General features: G+C 32.4%; 1 protein-coding gene across 1 annotated transcript in view; it reads right to left on the bottom strand.

Annotated features, from left to right (window-relative positions):
- Window positions 1–5,675: 5,675 nt before the first annotated feature.
- The window catches only part of LOC114331881 (SET domain-containing protein SmydA-8-like), a 164,690-nt gene continuing 151,610 nt past the window's right edge, over window positions 5,676–18,755 (bottom strand). Inside the window, exons 6-8 of the mRNA XM_050646271.1 lie at window positions 11,450–11,694; window positions 8,125–8,384; window positions 5,676–6,045 (exon numbers count right to left, since the gene is read on the bottom strand). Of these exons, the coding sequence (XP_050502228.1) occupies window positions 5,804–6,045; window positions 8,125–8,384; window positions 11,450–11,694 (747 nt within the window). The 3' untranslated portion in view covers window positions 5,676–5,803. The remainder of the gene's footprint in view (window positions 6,046–8,124; window positions 8,385–11,449; window positions 11,695–18,755) is intronic.

Raw genomic sequence — 18,755 nt, forward strand, 5'->3', positions numbered from 1 at the left:
TTCTACGATGAATAATCTTTAGAAATACTTTGAGTATGTGGCACATTAGGCTGGTGGGATGGTACGGTGTTCGCAACATTGTCTGGCGTTTCCCTTTTTCGGTATAGTCACGAATGTTGATAGAAGCCATTCTTTAGGTAATATACTTGTTCTGTAATATGATATTAAATAATTCGACAATTACATGTATATTGCAGTCGGCTATAAGTTGCAATATTTCTGTCGGTATTTCGTCCGGTCCTACAGCTTTCCAAGTTTTCAGTTCTTTAATGGTGTGTTTTACTTCACTTTCTGTTATTTCTGGTCCAGTCTCCTCAACGAAATATTCGTTATCTATTGTGTCTCGGTTGTCGTTAAACAGCTGTTCTATATAGTTTGTCCATACCATCAATTTGTTTTCTGTATCCATTACTGTATCTCTCTTTTCATTAACTAGTATATTTTGTTTGTATTCTGGTTTTCTAGTTAATTCCTTTATGTTCCTGTGTACATTAAAGCTGTCATGTTTATAGTCTAAGAGATAGAGCCGAAAAATCATCGTCATAAGTAATATGGAGTTTGGCATGTGAAATGTGTCTTGTATATTGATAATTATGACCCCTTTCAGGCTGACACCTCAGTGGATACAGGAAGTAGCAATAAGGGATGAAAGGGGAAAGTTAGTGTAGTCTTTAAAATTCGGATGACTAAGTGGGGGAAATTTTGACCCCAGCGTATGTTTTTCTTTAATAAATTTAAAAGTATTTTTAATTTTTAACTCAATATTTTTTTATTTGACTTTAATATCATTCTAGATATCCTCATATTTTGAAATAAAAAAAAATCCCTATATTTTACGAATAAAAAATATATTCTGAAGTTGATGTTTAGTAAAATACCGTCTATTATGTGTAATTCCAAGTATTTTTACGCTAATGATGTCGACTTTGCAAAGTAACAAGACACTTTTTCAACATACACACTACACATGAGACTAATACGCATGTTGTGACTGGCTGAATGACATAAAGTCCATGCCATAAAAAAACTTCATTTTTTTGTTAATTGTCATTTTTGACATTTTTGACCTGGGGTCATTTTCCCCCCTTGGTCATCCGTTTAACAAAAAAAGGTTGGTCATCGGAAGGTTAAAGGTTTTCACCTCCTATTTTGTTAAACCTCCATCGATTTGCATGAAAATTGGTGAATAGCTAGAACATACCTCAGGAAATAAAAATGATTTGGTGCCAACTTGCACTTTTACCCTGGGGGTGGATACCACCCCTTCTCGGGGGTGAAAACGATTTTATTAAAAATAACCCCACAAATCGATAGAGAATTTGTTATATCATGTTATTAAAATAAATCAATACTTTTTGAGTTATTAAAGATCAAAAATTTGTCTGTTTAAGAGCACATGCGTGAAGTTACGGATGATAAAAAGAAAATATTAATCAATTGTATGTTACTAAAATATTATTTTTATATTATTTCGATATTATAAATTTAGCAAAAGTGTATTCGAATATGTCAAATGTACCCATTATTGGACACCCCCAGTTTCTGGACATATTCAGTTTATAATGAAGAAAAAAATTGAATTAAATATCGGAATAATATAAAAATAATATTTTACTAACATACAATTAATTAACATGTTCTTTTTATCATCCTTAACTTCACGCATATGCTCTTAAATAGACAAATTTTTGATCTTTAATAACTCAAAAATTATTGATTTATTTTAATAACATGATATAACAAATTTTATTTATAATTTGTCCCTCTATCGATTTGTGCGGTTATTTTTAATAAAATCGTTTTCACCCCCGAGAAGGGGTGATATCCAACCCCAGGGTAAAAGTGCAAGTTGGCACCAAATCATTTTTTTTCCTGAGGTATGTTTTAACTAGTCACCAATTTTCATGCAAATCGATGGAGGTTTAACAAAATAGGAGGTGAAAACCTTTAAAGACTACACTAACTTTCCCCTTTCATCCCTTATTGCTACTTCCTGTACCCGCTGAGGTGTGAGCCTGAAAGGGGTCATAATTGTCAATATACAATGGACACATTTCACAGGAAACACTCCATATTACTTAAGACGATGATTTTCGGCTCTAGCTCTCCGTCTATTATGTTGTAGCGTTTCTATTTCATCACATTTTTCTTTTAACCAATTTTCTTTTGCTATGCGAATTTGTATTTCGTTTTATGTTTGCTGGTATAACGATTTATTTTTGCCCTTATAGACTCTTCTTTTGTTCATTAAGTTTAGTATTTCGTCTGTCATCCAATCTTTTTCCTTTCCTTTGGATTTGCGTAGATACTTTTTTGAAGGTTCTGTTAAGTCAAGCCTTTATTTTTTCTCAGTTTTGTTGATATTTTCTTCATTGTATTCCCCTTCAATCTGTATGGTATTTAGACGTTCGTTAATTCTTTCTTTGATATTATCTTTCTTAGTGCACTTATATCAGTTCTTTCTTCCTTTGCTGTTTTCTCTATCTTTTCAATTTAATTTTCATGTGAGCTACTAAGAGCTTATGATTAGATGAAATATCCGCTCCAGGTTGTGTTTTGACTGCTGTAATATTATTCCGATATCTTTCTTTGATCATTATGTAATCTATTTGATTTCTCATTATCTCTTGGCAATTTTCACGTGTACAAACGTCTATTCAAAGAACCTGTTAAAGAACGTAATTCAAAGAACGTGTTTGTAACAATCATATTAGTATCTTGGCAGAATTATATCAACCTATCTCCTCTTTGATTTTTATCACCTAATCCAAAATTTCCCACTACGTTACTTGTGCTACCCTTTCCAATTTTGGCGTTTAGATCTCCCACTATTACTGTGACGTCACGTGCTTTGGTAGTTTTCAATGCCTCTTGAATTTGTTCATAGAACGATTCCACCTCTTCGTCATCTTTTTCGGCCCTTGGGGCATAGACTTAAATTAGGTTTATTTTTCTGTCTGTCGTTTTTAGTTGTAGTAGTTATTTAGTATTATACCAGTATTAATCTACTTTTCCGACATTCCCTGCCTAAATCGTCTTCCCAGGTCATCTTTGGTCTTCCTCTGTTACTCGTTTCAGGAATCCGCAGATCAGAAATTCTGTGTACTTATTGGATGATTAACGTCCCGACGTTGAACATGACCAAACCGTCCTAGGGTGTTTTGCTGAGAATGCAAAAAGAAAAAGAGTTGTTAACCACAATAAAAATAGCCAAAATTGAATACCTTGGTCACATCATGGATTTCCTGGCTGAAAAATCTATGATTAGGTTGAAATCTACGTGATTCAACACAACAACCATAAATCTTTTTAGAGCAGCAGTGTGCAAAGTTTGCCATCATGGTCGCCAACATCCGAAATTGATAGGCACTACAACGAGAAGAAACTCTCTAAACCTACGCTCTTTCATTTTGGCATTAAATTTCATTCCCAAAATATTCAGTAGTAATTGCACAAGAGCTCTAAAATTATCGAATTTTTCCCGAGTGACACTTTGACAGTTTTAATTTCACGACTCGAAGGGGAGGGCAACAATTTGATAATAATTTTAGAGGGCAAAAATTCGATAATAATTTTAGAGATCGAGTGCAATTTGTTGCGATTATTTCATGAATAAAACTGTTTAAAACCAAAATTTTATTGTAATTTATTTATGTAAGTACAAATTAGTACCATTAAACACACAGTTGTTATCAATCTTTGACGGTTGAAAGTTATCACTTTTATAGTTTTTAAAACATTAATTGTCATTAATGTCACTGAATGTATTTTTTCGTAGCAACGAAGGGCATCTGACGTAATATACTTCACGACGGAAAATTATCAAAAATTATCAGTTTCATTTTTATTTCTGTAGCTTTCTATTGGTCAGAATCTCCTATGAATGAAATAATTAGTAGTAATTGCACAAGAGCACTAAAATTATCGAATTTTTCCCGAGTGACACTTTGGCAGTCCTAATTTCACGACCCGAAGGGGAGTGAAATTATGTCAAAGTGTCACGAGGGCAAAAATTCGATAATAATTTTAGAGATCGAGTGCAATTTGTTGCGATTATTTCATGAATAAAACTGTTCAAAACCAAAATTTTATTGTAATTTATTTATGTAAGTACAAATTAGTACAATTTAACACACAGTTGTTATAAATATTTGACGGTTGAAAGTCATCACATTTATAATTTTTAAAACATGAATTGTCATTAATGTCACCGAATGTATTTTTTCGTAGCAACGAAGGGCATCTGACGTAATATACTTGACGACGGGATATTATCAAAAATTATCAGTTTAATTTTTATTTCTGTACCTTTCTATTGGTCAGAATCTCCTATGAATGAAATAATCAAAAATTATCGGGTATAATATCCATAGATATAACAGAATAGATTAGGCCAGTTCGAAAAATAGCGTAACGCGGAACAGTTCGGGTCGGTGGTCTATCTATCTCTCTCTACCGGCGCTTAGCTTTCTCTCTCTAGCATATGATGGCCGCCGCCTGTGTGTCACTGTCGTTCCGTTATTTCCACCTCTTGGTAGATACGCTCACACTCGCACGACAGACAAAGATAGCTAGACCACCGTACTTGATATCGGCGTTACACCCCGATGCATTGAGTGGCATATGACTAGCCTGATCTATTTTCTTTACATATCTCTGATAATATCACAAGAGAGTGAGAATAAATTGACAATAATGCGACAGTTTTTCGAAAATTTGTTGTCTGACAATAGACACGAGATGGCTCTTGCCCAATGATAACAAATTTGAGAAAAAACGAAGCATTCTTTTCTTATTTATTCTTACTTTCGTGTGATATTCGTAAGATTATTTTTTAATATTTACATATAAAATTCAAGTCTTTGTATAAAAACAGTCAGTGACATTGTTCCCAATTAATGTGACACACATTTTTCAACTTGTCAAAGTGAAAAGCACAGTTGGGCAAATATTTAGATGAAGATATTAATAAAATATTAGTTAATTTATTTATAAATACGGTTTTATTCATGAAATAATCTTACCGAAGTAAATCAAGCGCTTAAATGTGTCTATTTGTGTTCTTCTCGTGACAATTTGACATTAGATGCAGAACTAAAAGTGTATTATGGATATTTTCTTAAATGTGACAGTTGTCAAAACTAGGAAACTGGTTGCAATTAAACAAAAACAATCTACTTAAAAAAATTCTATCAGAATTAAACACGTGATCAAAAATCTGACTATAATGATGGGAAGTTGAAATCATTAAAAAATAATCACTTTAATTTTTATTTCTGTAGCTTTCTATTGGTTAGAATCTCCTGTGAATGAAATAATCCTTAAAATTTTACTCTTCTATATCTCTACTTTTCTTGAGTTTATAGAGCAAGTGCCTCAGGTCTCGCGTGCCTGTTTAGTAATAGGTCTTACTATTCGTAGTTGTTTCTGGACAGAAACTTTGATTTGAAGTTTTTTTAGGTTTCAATATTTATTATTTTCTTTTAACACATTCACGGACATGACTGCATATGAAGTCAGTTACTCCATAAGAAGATGTGTTTACATCTGAAGCGTGTCCGTGAATGTGTTAATCTGAATATCTCCACTCGCATGAAATTTTTACTTTGGTCATTTTTCCAAATTTTCGAGCGATTTCTAGAAAATGATTCATAAATAGGTATTAATAAATAGCAAAAACTCTAAAAATATATTTATATACATTTTAAAAACATACATTTTAAACAGCACAAAATAATGTAAACAGAATGAAATATATTACACCTCTTGGTCCATTAAAATCAATCTCACAGTTTAGCCCATTCTAAAACTTTCCCACAATTTTCTGCCAATCCTTAATTTGAACTAGAGCGTCAGCAGCTGCTTTTCCCATAATTCCTTCAGGAGAACTTTCTGGTTCATGTTTAAGTATTATATTGGCTTCCGTAAGGTATTTGAAGACTTCCTTCAATCGTTTCTTCAGTTCGGCTTTAGACAACGATTGATTTGCTAAGTCTCTTGTTAGAAGCATCATCAGGGGTGCATGAATCTCGAATAATGTTACACCTGTAATATATTTTTATCATTAATACATTGTTAAATTAAAGACACAAAAATGTATCAAGTGAGTAGTATGTACATTTAAACATAGGTAAGCAGTACACCTGAAAATATGGAAGATATACTTAAGGATTTTCCTGATATAGATCATGGTAGGGGAACCAAGCGGGGATTTTTGCAGTTACTCGAGCGCGTCAGATTATCATATGGGGAGAAACCTTGTACCCTGTCAATGTACCTTTACCATTCTTATACATTCTTGTAGCGGCTCTTAATACAGGGGAGTTCGTTAAGGGGGTCCGAAAAAAATCTATCCTTAGAAAAACTCGAAATCGTCAGATTAACATAACGTAAGTTAAGTACATGCAGAACAATGTATATTTCAATAATCTGTCGGTTTGAGCGGGCGCGCGTAAGGAAATTGGGAGTCACAAAGTTTCACAAGAAAAAAGCGAATATTTCGAGAAATAAACGTCAGATCGAAAAGCCCAAAAATCCGTGTTAAATACTTTCAAAACTCTATCGAATGATACCAAACACGACCCCCCACAGAGAGGGGTAGGGGATAAATTTAAAATTTTAAATAGGAACCCCGCGATATTGCGCGAAGTGAACATTAGATCGAAAAACTGCAAAATACACGTATTCAATATTTTTGAAAAATCTATCGAATGACACCAAACACGACCCCCCACAGAGGTGGGGTGGGGGGTTACTCTAAAATCTTAAATAGAAGTCCCCATTTTTTATTGCAAATTTGGATTTCTTACGTAAAAATAAGTAACTTTTATTCGAGACATTTTTTCGAATTACGGAGATCTGGCGCCATAATCGGAAAAAACGATTCTTGAAAATGGAAAATTGAATTAAAAAATGGAAAGTCCCCACTTAAATGAAACCCTTTACTTTTTTTTTGGTTTTAGGACCTACTCTTCATAGCCCAATAAGTCCCCATAATGCTCGAATAACTGCAAATTTAGCACACTTTCCTCCCCTACTTGTCAAATAGGGGTCAAATAAGATAGATTACAAATTTTTATACAACATTGACTCCAACTTATATTCAAACGTGAATATTCCATGTTAATCATTTTATATTACTCAACAATTTAATGTAATAGGTACATGTAAAAATAAATAATTACTTATTTCAAATGACTTATTTCACTATCAGAATTTGACATTAAGAACCTCCAAGAAGCTAATTCAGCTGACATCTATGAGAGTAGGCACGTAGCCAGGAAGTGAGCTTGAGGGGGGTCCAAACACAACTCGATTTTTTTGTTAGATTGGACAGTAAGGTATTGAAACAAATATTCAGAATAAATTTTAGATCCATATGCAAAATTTGAAAAAACTATTTTAGGATTTTAAAAATTGTAATTTGCTGTTATTTTCTCATCTACAAGTTACTAATCTGAATCTAAGAACTTATTTTTAGGCGCAGGCTGAGACATCTCCTTTATATCGCACAATCTGCGCAGTAGTTGACACAACACCGCTTAAACTGAGGGAAAATGAAACGCGCACAAACCATCTGTCTAAGCAAAAAAATGCGCACTTGGATGGGTAAGTCTCTGCATGGGCGGCATCTGAATGAGGTTAAAAAATAATGTACTTATATCTAATAACCAAGAACATGTCGACAATTCAGCGTCGAAGTATGCTAGTTGACGTCAGGAAAGATGTTTCCCGAGACAGAGGGTTTCCTACTTGCCATTCAGGATTAGGATATTCCAACTAGAAATTTTTTTAAAGTTCAACCGCGTTTATCTCGAAAACTATGCGTCCTACGAAAAAACTTGTCTGAACATTTTTTGCTTAGAATGACCCAAAAAATAAGAAAAAAATGTTTTGTTTTGCGAGAAATCGCTGTTATGTAATTCCTCAAGTTCTTTGTTTATAACAATCTTATCGACATCCGGATCAACTGTTACCCAAAAAATTTGTGTTCTACGGATCAAAATACATAAAAAACTTGGGTAAGTCCATCTGAATAAAGGAGGCCGTTGTACCCCCTATCGACAGGACTAAATAACGTATCTTAAGACAAAGTAAAAATATTATATTAAAATAATAACATACCTCTAATTCGAGTGTATCCAGGCTCTATAATATCTAAAACTTCCAGTACTTCCCTACATAATTCCACCTTACGTTCAAGTATACTCTCGTCCAGTTCGTTTATCAGATACCCTTTAATTCTTCCATAGGTTTGGCTTAAAGATATTTTAATTCCCAGACATATATAGTGTGTGGGATGTAAAACGTTCCTATATTTATTTAAAAACAGCTCCATAGATTCTATATCGTTGCCGTCTATTTGGTCGACCTCGTGGGATATTCTGAAAGAAATAAAGTATTTTAGTAGGTGGTTTTATCAAAAATTTAGCAAAAGGAGCTAATAAATGGTGCACTATATTCGAAGTATCTAGGCCGTGGTCTGGAATTTATGCATGTAATATGTGACCGATTCACATGTCGCCTTTAATTATGTCTGCCGAAATATATAAAAATGGGATATCTGGCAACGTTGCAAATATGAAATTTTAAATGTTTATAGGTGCTTATTTTAATAAGTTACAAGGTGAAAAAGAAGAGAAAATTGAGTAAGATTTTTAATTTCAAATATCTCATTCAAAATAAACTTTTTGTTTATTCTAAGGGACTTTCGACCATCGGTAACAATGTAATCTTTCATTCTGCGTTTAAACTGAAAAAAATATCTACTAGTTTTTTCAAGATTCGAAAAATTAATGCATTTATGCATTGGCCCCAATGCATTTGCATTTATTTTAAGCATTGGCCCCAAATTTTGCGCCTACGCTCTTAACTCAAAGTGAGTTGTAGGTAATTGAATGTATATTTTTTCGGACTAACCTAAGTATTCAAGCTTAAATAACGGGAAAACGATGCATTTTATAAAGTATACTTACTAAGCATTTGTTAAAGTACTTATGAATACCCATCAAATGAGAAGAAGTTGATAGCATTTAAATTAAGTAAGTTATGATGAAAATAAGATGACCCTTTCAAATTTTTTAGGAGAAAGTGAAAACTAAAACATACTTTACTCCATATCCACGAAAATTAAATTTGATAGTAGTCCCTATAAAACTTTCTTGATTTTAGCATAAGTAATGACGTTAAATATTTTGACTCGTCTAGAATGCATATTTTTGAAAAAAAAAATATGATTTAAAATAATTAGAATTTTTCAAATTTTCCTAAATTTCATTTTCTTTGGATAATAACTCCAACAATACTAGCTACACGTAAAAAATGATAAAGGATGAAATAGTTTTTATTGGCCAAGATTTTACTTGACGTTTTATTTTTGTAGGATAAAAAATACCCGAGATAGAAACGTGTAAAGCATAAATTTTACTGTGAGAACCATGTAACCGGTACCTTTTAACCTTTTATATTTAGGAACAATAAGGGATTTAAAAAATTAAATTTAATACTATTTTATAACCATTGAAATTACCTTTAAAATGGCTTTATACCTACGGAATATACCTACCTAATATAAAAATTGACGGAGTTATTCTAAAAAAAAAACAATATGTACCATTTTTTTGTTAAAATTTTTGTAGCATACATTTTCATAAATTTTTGGAGCATAAATTTTGATGCTATCAACTAGGTACTTCTGGATCTCATTTGATAGCTATTTCTGAGTAGAGTACGTTAACAAATGTTTAATAAGTAGGTATATGTCATAAAATGCATCGCTTTCCCGTTATTTAGTTTGAATACTTGAAAAAAATACATTAAACATCAAACAAATACATAGGGTGGGGCATTAGTGTGACAAAGTCCAATTACTCGTTTGTCGTAAGAGATACGAAAAAAAGTTATTAAGGTATAAGTTGGGGCACGGATATGACCTTAATTTAAAAATATTTTCAAATAATATACAGAGCCACCCGTATTGACAGGGTGACATAAACTTATGTTTTTTTTAAGGAACACTCTGTATATTTTTACATTTTTGAATTCTTCTCGATGTCTTCTTTCTTAAAATATATGATTTTGTAACATTATACGAGGTAGTTTAAAAAATAATTACGTTTTTTTGTTAATTTCTTAGAAAAATTCACACCCTGTAGAATTGTAGTGACTTGACACAAAAATTTCTATTTATGTTCAAACGAATTTTAATATAGTCTAATATTGTTAAATGTTATTAATATAGCGAAATGTTTAATTTTAATATACAGGGTTGTTCGAAACTCGGAATGAGTATTTTCTGAGTTTTCTTAAATAGAATACCCTATATTTTGGTATTCCACAGTACCACATCTCAAAGGCATCAATTTTTTGGCGCTCGCATGCGCGAAGAGTCCAAGTCTCTGCTCCGTATAGAAATATTGACAATACAAGGGCATTCACCAGTCTCATCTTGATATTTTGAGAGATAGATCTGTCTTTCCAAACTTTAGTTAGGCGACTCATCGCATTTTTTGCCATACCTATACCAATACGTCTCCGAAGTTCTGCTTCACGTTACCATCGTTAGTTATACTATACTAGACCCGAGATAGATAAAGGTGTTTACTATCTGGTATTCCTATAACATGTTAGTCAGTTGAATAGTGTCGAATCTGTCGACCACCATTATTTTTGTCTTAGCTTTAATGATTTTCAGACCAATTTTATTGCTTTCGTACTCAACTCTTCGCAGAAGATCAAACATTTCTTGCTCATTTGCTGCTATAAGTGTAGTGTCATCAGCAAATCTTAAATTGGAGATTTTCCTACCAGCTACTGTTACTCCACGGCCCATCTTTCTAAAACCATCCTCATGACATGTTCACCATAAATGTTAAATAAGTAGGTGACAACACGCATCCTTGTCTAATACCTCTCTCGGTCTTGAATTCTAAACACTTTATCTACTCAATCTCATATTATGTATAAGTTTTTAGTTTGTGAAAACTGTCATTATAGATAGCAGTGCGTGAAGGATTTAAAGTGTGCGTGAAGTAACAATGTATTTTAAATGGGATTTACTTTTTCGCACTGTTTTTTGGCACACTTTCATATAATCAAATATCCTTAACTTTCGCGTTGTCATGTCACATAAAAGTTTTGACAATTTTGTGGTTTGAAAGAAGTTAGAATTTTTAAATGTCAAAGTTCTAAAAATTGTAGAATAGAAATGAATTCCAGTGACGAAGAGTTACAGTTTCTTTATTTGTTTATCGTAGATAAAATATTGTATGAAACTGTGCGTGAAGTACTTTTTGCGAACTTACGCGATGTATAACACTCGCTCCGCTGTCTCTCGTGTTTTAAACATAGCGTGCGTTCTCAAAAAGAATACTTCACGAACTGTTTCATAAATAACTATTTTATAGCATAGATTGCTTAATTATGAAACAAACAAAATACATATTATTACCTATTTAATAACAGTTTCAGTGATTTGGCCTTAATAATGTAACCAGGACAGTCTTTAGAAGAATTTGTACAACTCCAGGAAGAGTCACAATCTAACGGATTATCACAGAGAACCAGCCCCGATTTACATTTTGGACACTGTAGGGCACTGCTATAGCAACCAAGTTCTGTAGGGTCTGAACACCGTTTGCAGTAGCATTCGAAGAATTTGTTGTCCAGTAGGTGCTCACGTCTTTTAAGAGTATTCTGGAATACAAATAAACAAATATTTGAAAAATTATACAATCAAGATAATTTTAATCATTATGGACACTTAATTTTATTGATCTGTGTAGGTACTTCAGTCTTTTTACCCAAATTATACACTCACGGGCAAAACATTCCGCCACTAAAAATTTTTGATTATGTTGACAATTTATAACTTTATTATTTTTACTCCGATTTTCTAGATTCCTTCATCAGTTTGTAGGTAGGTACATGTACTGATATCGTTTATTATTATTTCGGAAACAATTTTTTTTTTGCTTAGATGGCATTATACGGGGGTGAATGGAATGGAAGCGTTGTATTTTCTCCTAACTTTAAAAAATTCTGTGTAAAAATTGATTTTGTTTCATACTCCTTTCGTATTATCTCAGAGGTATCCATAAGATTTTGTTTTTTGAATAATCCATATATCTCTTTTCTTGTAAAAGCTGTGAATAAAAACACTGATTTGAAGGTTTATTTAATTAAACATATCAAACGCACTAAAATTAACAACACAAAACAAAATTCGATAGCGGGTATGCCCACCTCTCTCAGCCACAACTGCTCGCAATCTGTTTGACATCGAATAAATAAGATGTGTTATCCTTGCCTGGGGACTAGCTCGATATTCCCCTACCATAGCCATAACTGTACCAAATTTTCTTGAGGCCTAGTATGATGGCGAATTATAAATTGTAACATTCCCTCATCTTCCTTAGTCTAAGCATCCGTTATGGCTTGCAAATTGTATAAGCCTCGGAGGTGTTACCAGAGAAGGCTTCCATTGATTTCAATCTGGTAGGATGTAGAGTAACATTTTTTGTGTTGTTTTGTGTGCTATTAGATTGAAAACTTAGTCTTTTGCTAGCAGTTGCTGCTAGGGCATCCCTGCCATTTCGTTCGTTGCAATCCGTGACTGCACGCCGGGGTTTGTCCTAGTTGGTTCAGAGAGAGCAGCATATGTGCCTCCTGATGAGAGACTAATAAGTTTCGAAACCGGTAGAGGTGCTTGCTGCACTCTCTGAATGAACTAGAATAATGATGCGGCTGTAGTTTCGTGTTGCAACGAAATTGAAAATGGTTATTCATTTTTGATTTACATGGTTACTCTTATTGGAGTACGAAAGGAACCATTCTCGTTGGAACTTTACCGCGCTGATCAGATGGGACGTAAATTATAAATTGTAAAATTCCCTTATCTTCCTTAGCCTCAGCATTCGTTATGGCTTGCAAATTGTAGAAGCCTCGGAGGTATTACCAGAGAAGGTTTGAAGGACTAATAAGTTTCGAAACCGGTAGTGGTGCTTGCTGCACTCTCTGATTGAACTAGAATTATGATGCGGCTGTAGTTTCGTGTTGCAACGAAATTAAAAATGGCTATTCACTTTTGTTTACATGTTAACTCTTATTGAAGTACGAAGGGAACCATTCTCTTGGAACTTTACTGCGCTGAGCAGATGGTAGGTGAATTATAAATTGTAAAATTCCCTCATCTTCCTTAGTCTTAGCATCCGTTATGGCTTGCAAATTGTAGAAGCCTCGGATGTGCTACCAGAGAAGATTCCCATTGTTTTCAATCTGGTAGGATGCAGAGTAACATTTTTTTAACATCTTTAACAACAAAATACTTGGATCACAGAATATATCCTGGTGTATACCTTGGTATTCTCTGCCTTGGATATTCCATAAATCGTAAACAATAAATAACTTTTTATTAATTTCACATCTTAAATCAATTATTTATTAAATATACTATGTATCAATATTATTTAATAAACAACTCAAAATATTCCTGAAACCGTGTTAAATATTTAGTAGTAGTTAGTTTTCAGTTTTCAGTAGTTAGTAATAGTTTTTCACTATCTTGTTACCACATTCTGTTCGACTGAGTGCGTTCACAAAGATATCGAATGTTCGATTTGGAAAATGTCACCACGAACATGGTGTTCATTTTTTTCAAATCCTGCAAACACTAATAAATATTTTTGAAAAATTTAAACGCAGAATGAAAGACTACATTATTAACGAAGACCGAATGTCCCTTAGAATAAACAAAAAGTTTCGTTTGAACGAAATATTTAAAATTAAAGATCACACTGAATTTTCTCTTTTTTGTCACCCTGTAACTCCTGTGATCCCTGTAATCCCCTCAAATAAAAAATAATCAGTACATAAGTTGTCAGGAACTTTCGTTTCCTCGGTAACGAACTCGGAACGAACCCTCAGTAATAACGTAATTTTTCATTCTGCGTTTAAACTTTTCAAAAATACTTATTAGTTTTCTCATGATTCGAAAAAAAAACGAATGAATTTAAAAAGCATTGGAGCTTAAATTTTGCCCCTATCCTCTTAATGTAAAATAAATATTACTTAATTTCATGTTTTACATATTTAATACAATCAATATGTACAAATAAAATTTCTGTGGTAGTTATATTGTTACAATATTAATAAAAATAGTGAATAGATATCCTCAATATTAACAGCCATTCCATCCATCGTGGGTTGTAAGACAGTGTGTTCATTTATTTCGGTTCAGTGTTTTTTACGTCGACTCGCTCAAGCCATTCGCTTGAAGCCATAAATCCACCTGGTTTGAGGTCTATCTCTACTTCTATCATTTGCACTTGGGTAAACATTCAAAAATTCGCTTCGTCCAACGGTTGTATTCCATTCTTCCTATATGTCCTGCCCAGTTCAATTTTAACATTCTAATCTTTTGTATAGACATAGACTATTGCTAAGATAAGTTTGATATGCTGACTATCAAGGTTCTTATTTGTAGGTAGTTCTACAAGTGCAAGTTTTTGATGCTGAACCTTAACAACTGCTTTCTCAAAGTCCATAAATAACTTAAATAGACCCTGATTCATGTACCGGCATTTTTGTGCTAATATATTCACACCATGCAGTGCCTCTCTTTTACGACTGGCTCTTCTAATTTCTATCTGTGCGTGACCGTGTACTGACAAATAATACCGGACAAAAAAATTCCCACAAATTATTTCTCGACAAAAAATTCCCAGACAAAAAATCCCCACAACTAAGCCCCATAAATAATCCCCAGACAAATAATCCCCGGACAAAAAATTCCACAAAAAATTCTGGTCAAATAATTCTCACACATTTTTTTTGACAAAATATCCCCACAAAAAATTCTGGACAAAAATCCCCAAGAAATATTTGCTACTGAATAGTTCTCAAACGTTTTCAAGTGAAAGCAGTCGATGCAAATGTTTTTCAGTTTCAGGCTTAGTTAGAGTAATAAAAACCGCTTTTTGACACGAAAAAATGATAAGCAATTAAGATTAAGCATGAATTCTAATTCCTGTCAAGACCAGTAGCCTAATAAAATAAAATAAATCAAAATGTAAATTCGTACAGGTTGGAACAAATTTTATATCAAAGTTTAGGTGAGTACAAAAAATATTTTCAAGAAAGTATCCAAATCATATAAGGGGATCATTGTTTAAATAATTAAAAAGGGGCCATTTTTGCACAATATTTACTTTTTTAATTGCTGAGGTAATTTACATTTTAATGAAGGTCTTTAGGGTTTTTTTCTACAAAGCTGAAGGACAAGTCTTTCACCTAAGACTTAATAGATTAAATTTGACCCTCTATTTATTTAAATAATTATATACTTATAAAATTTATAAATCAAATTTGCAAAAAATATATTTTGCGTTATAAATAAGCACTATAAATTTATTTTATTTAATAGGAAAAGTTGCGCTATATTACCAGTATTAAGCAAAAAATAATAAAATAAAAATGTGTGTACCATTTTTATATATTCGGCTGCAATACGAAGGAAAAACAATCTTACTTTTTAATTAGAATAAGGAGTGCAGCCAGTCCCTTTAACTGCAGTTTTCTGCTCTTATTGGAGCGTCATCAGAAGGAACGTAGGCACTGTTCTCCTTAATCCAATCAAATCGCATCGAAATGTTTTCCCAAATATTGCAGCCAAAATGATGGTAATGGGTGGCTAGCGCCATCTGGCCGTAAAAATACGAAGCAAGTTTTCAATCCTAATAGCAAATAATTAATATTGAAAAAAAATATTGAAAAATATCAAAAATTACTAAAAGATTAGAACAGTGCCTACGTTCCTTCTGATGACGCTCCAATAAGAGCAGAAAACTGCAGTTAAAGGGACTGGCTGCACTCCTTATTCTAATTAAAAAGTAAGATTGTTTTTCCTTCGTATTGCAGCCGAATATATAAAAATGGTACACACATTTTTATTTTATTTTCTTATTACTCAGTAGAGTAACTATGGTGCATCTTTCAGTTCCTAGCCAGCTGCAGACGGGGGATTTGAATTGCAAGGTTTAGAATTCCTTCCCTATCGTCTTTACTGCAGCATCCATATGACTTGCAAATTGTAGAAGTCTTGGAGGCGTATACATGGGGATGTACCAGTAAGTTTTCAATTTAAAAATCTTTTAGTAATTTTTGATATTTTTCAATATTTTTTTTCAATATTAATTATTTGCTATTAGGATTGAAAACTTGCTTCGTATTTTTACGGCCAGATGGCGCTAGCCACCCATTACCATCATTTTGGCTGCAATATTTGGGAAAACATTTCGATGCGATTTGATTGGATTAAGGAGAACAGTGCCTACGTTCCTTCTGATGACGCTCCAATAAGAGCAGAAAACTGCAGTTAAAGGGACTGGCTGCACTCCTTATTCTAATTAAAAAGTAAGATTGTTTTTCCTTCGTATTGCAGCCGAATATATAAAAATGGTACACACATTTTTATTTTATTTTCTTATTACTCAGTAGAGTAACTATGGTGCATCTTTCAGTTCCTAGCCAGCTGCAGACGGGGGATTTGAATTGCAAGGTTTAGAATTCCTTCCCTATCGTCTTTACTGCAGCATCCATATGACTTGCAAATTGTAGAAGTCTTGGAGGCGTATACATGGGGATGTACCAGTAAGTTTTCAATTTAAAAATCTTTTAGTAATTTTTGATATTTTTCAATATTTTTTTTCAATATTAATTATTTGCTATTAGGATTGAAAACTTGCTTCGTATCAAAAAATAATAATTTATGAGATATTTAATTTGTTTATCAATTGTTACTATATTTTCAATTGCAAAAACGCGGTTGTTATCAAAAGAATATAAACCTGCTTAAAATATCATTACTTTTATTTTTATGTATGATTTCGATAAATGTAGTGATAAATTCAAATTTCAATTTAACCTCCCTCTAAAATGACATTTGAAAATTGTTCTAATTTGTTTATAATTTGTTTTTTCAATAACGTCGCGGGGATTAAACATTTTGAAATGCTGTTCCGATAATCGGGTTCCTAGTAATTTTTCACTAATTAACAAATTTTTTTTGTCGTTTTTTCTTCTTCTTCTTTTTCCTTATAGTAAAAGATATAGTTTTGCTTATAGAGGGGGTTTCATTAAGAATGTGCAATCTCTGAGTTGTCGATTCTAGACCTCAAAATATTAAGATTTAACCAAAATCACTTCAATAAAATATAGCTGCTTATTGAGTTACAGGGTGTTTTATTTAAAAATTTAAAAATTATTTTTGCTCAGTATTTTAAAACTATTCGACATATCCTTTTTATACTTGGTAGAAAGTGTAGGTACTAAACACCCTATGAAATTATGTTAAATACAGGTTTCCGGCTATTACCAGAGGCGTACGACAGGCGGACAGGGGAAAGCAAATGGTTGACCCTTCCCAAATTCTACGTCACTGGTGAAATTGCCATTTTAGCACAATTTCTAAATGCTCCAATACTGTCTATGTATATAACATCCTCTTTACTCGTAACGATAAAGTCATTAGTTTTCGAGATATTTGAAGTTAAACATGTTACAGGCACAGTTATTTAATTATTTTGATTAATATATTGTGCCGCTTAATTTTTAGTTTCAAATATCTCAAAAACTAATGATTTTATCGTTAAGAATGAATAATATATACTTCAGTCTTAACGATAAAATCATTAGCTTTCGAGATATTTGAAATTAAAAATTAAGCGGCACAAAACCTTAATCAAAATAAAATAACTGTGCCGTTACATGTTTAACTGCAAATATCTCGAAAACTAATGACTTTATCGTTACGAGTGAAAAGTAAGTTATTTACATTGAGAGTATGGGAGAATCTAAAAATTGCGCTAAAATGCCAATTTCGCCAGTGACGTAGAATTTGGGAAGGGTCGACCATTTGCTTTCCCCTGTCCGCCTGTCGTACGCCTCTGGTAATAGCCGGAAACCTGTATTTAACATAATTTCATAGGGTGTATAGTACCTACACTTTCTACCAAGTATGAAAAGGATATGTCGAATAGTTTTGAAATACTGAGCAAAAATAATTTTTAAATTTTTAAATAAAACACCCTGTAACTCGATAAGGAGCCATATTTTATTGAAGTGATTTTGGTTAAATCTTAATATTTTGAGGTCTAGAATCGACAACTCAGAGATTGGACATTCTTAATGGAACCCCCTCTATAAGCAAAACTATATCTTTTACTATAAGGAAAAAAAAAGAAGAAGAAATAACGACAAAAAACATTTGTTAATTAGTGAAAAATTCTCAGGAACCTGATTATCGGAACAGCATTTCAAAATGTTTAATCCCCGTGACGTTATTAAGAAAACAAATTATAAACAAATTAGAACAATTTTCAAATGTCATTTTAGAGGGGAGTTAAATTGAAATTTGAATTTATCAATACATTTATCAAAAATATACATAAAAATAAAAGTAACGAGGTTTTACACAGTTTTATATTCTTTTGGTAACAACCGCGTTATTGCAATTTAAAATATAGTAACATTTGATAAACAAATGAAATATCTCATAAATTATTTAATATTTTTTACACAATTTTTTTTGCTTAATACTGGTAATATAGCTCAACTTCTCCTATTAAAAAAGATAATTTATAGTGCTTATTTAAAACGCAAAAAATAATTTTTTGCAAATTTGGTTTTTAAAATTTATATATAATTATTTAAATAAATTCGGGGTCAAATTTAATTTAGTAAGTCTTAGGTGAAAGATT

The sequence above is a fragment of the Diabrotica virgifera genome, chromosome 1 (genome assembly GCF_917563875.1).
Source record: "Diabrotica virgifera virgifera chromosome 1, PGI_DIABVI_V3a".
NCBI classification, from domain to species: Eukaryota; Metazoa; Arthropoda; class Insecta; order Coleoptera; family Chrysomelidae; genus Diabrotica; species Diabrotica virgifera.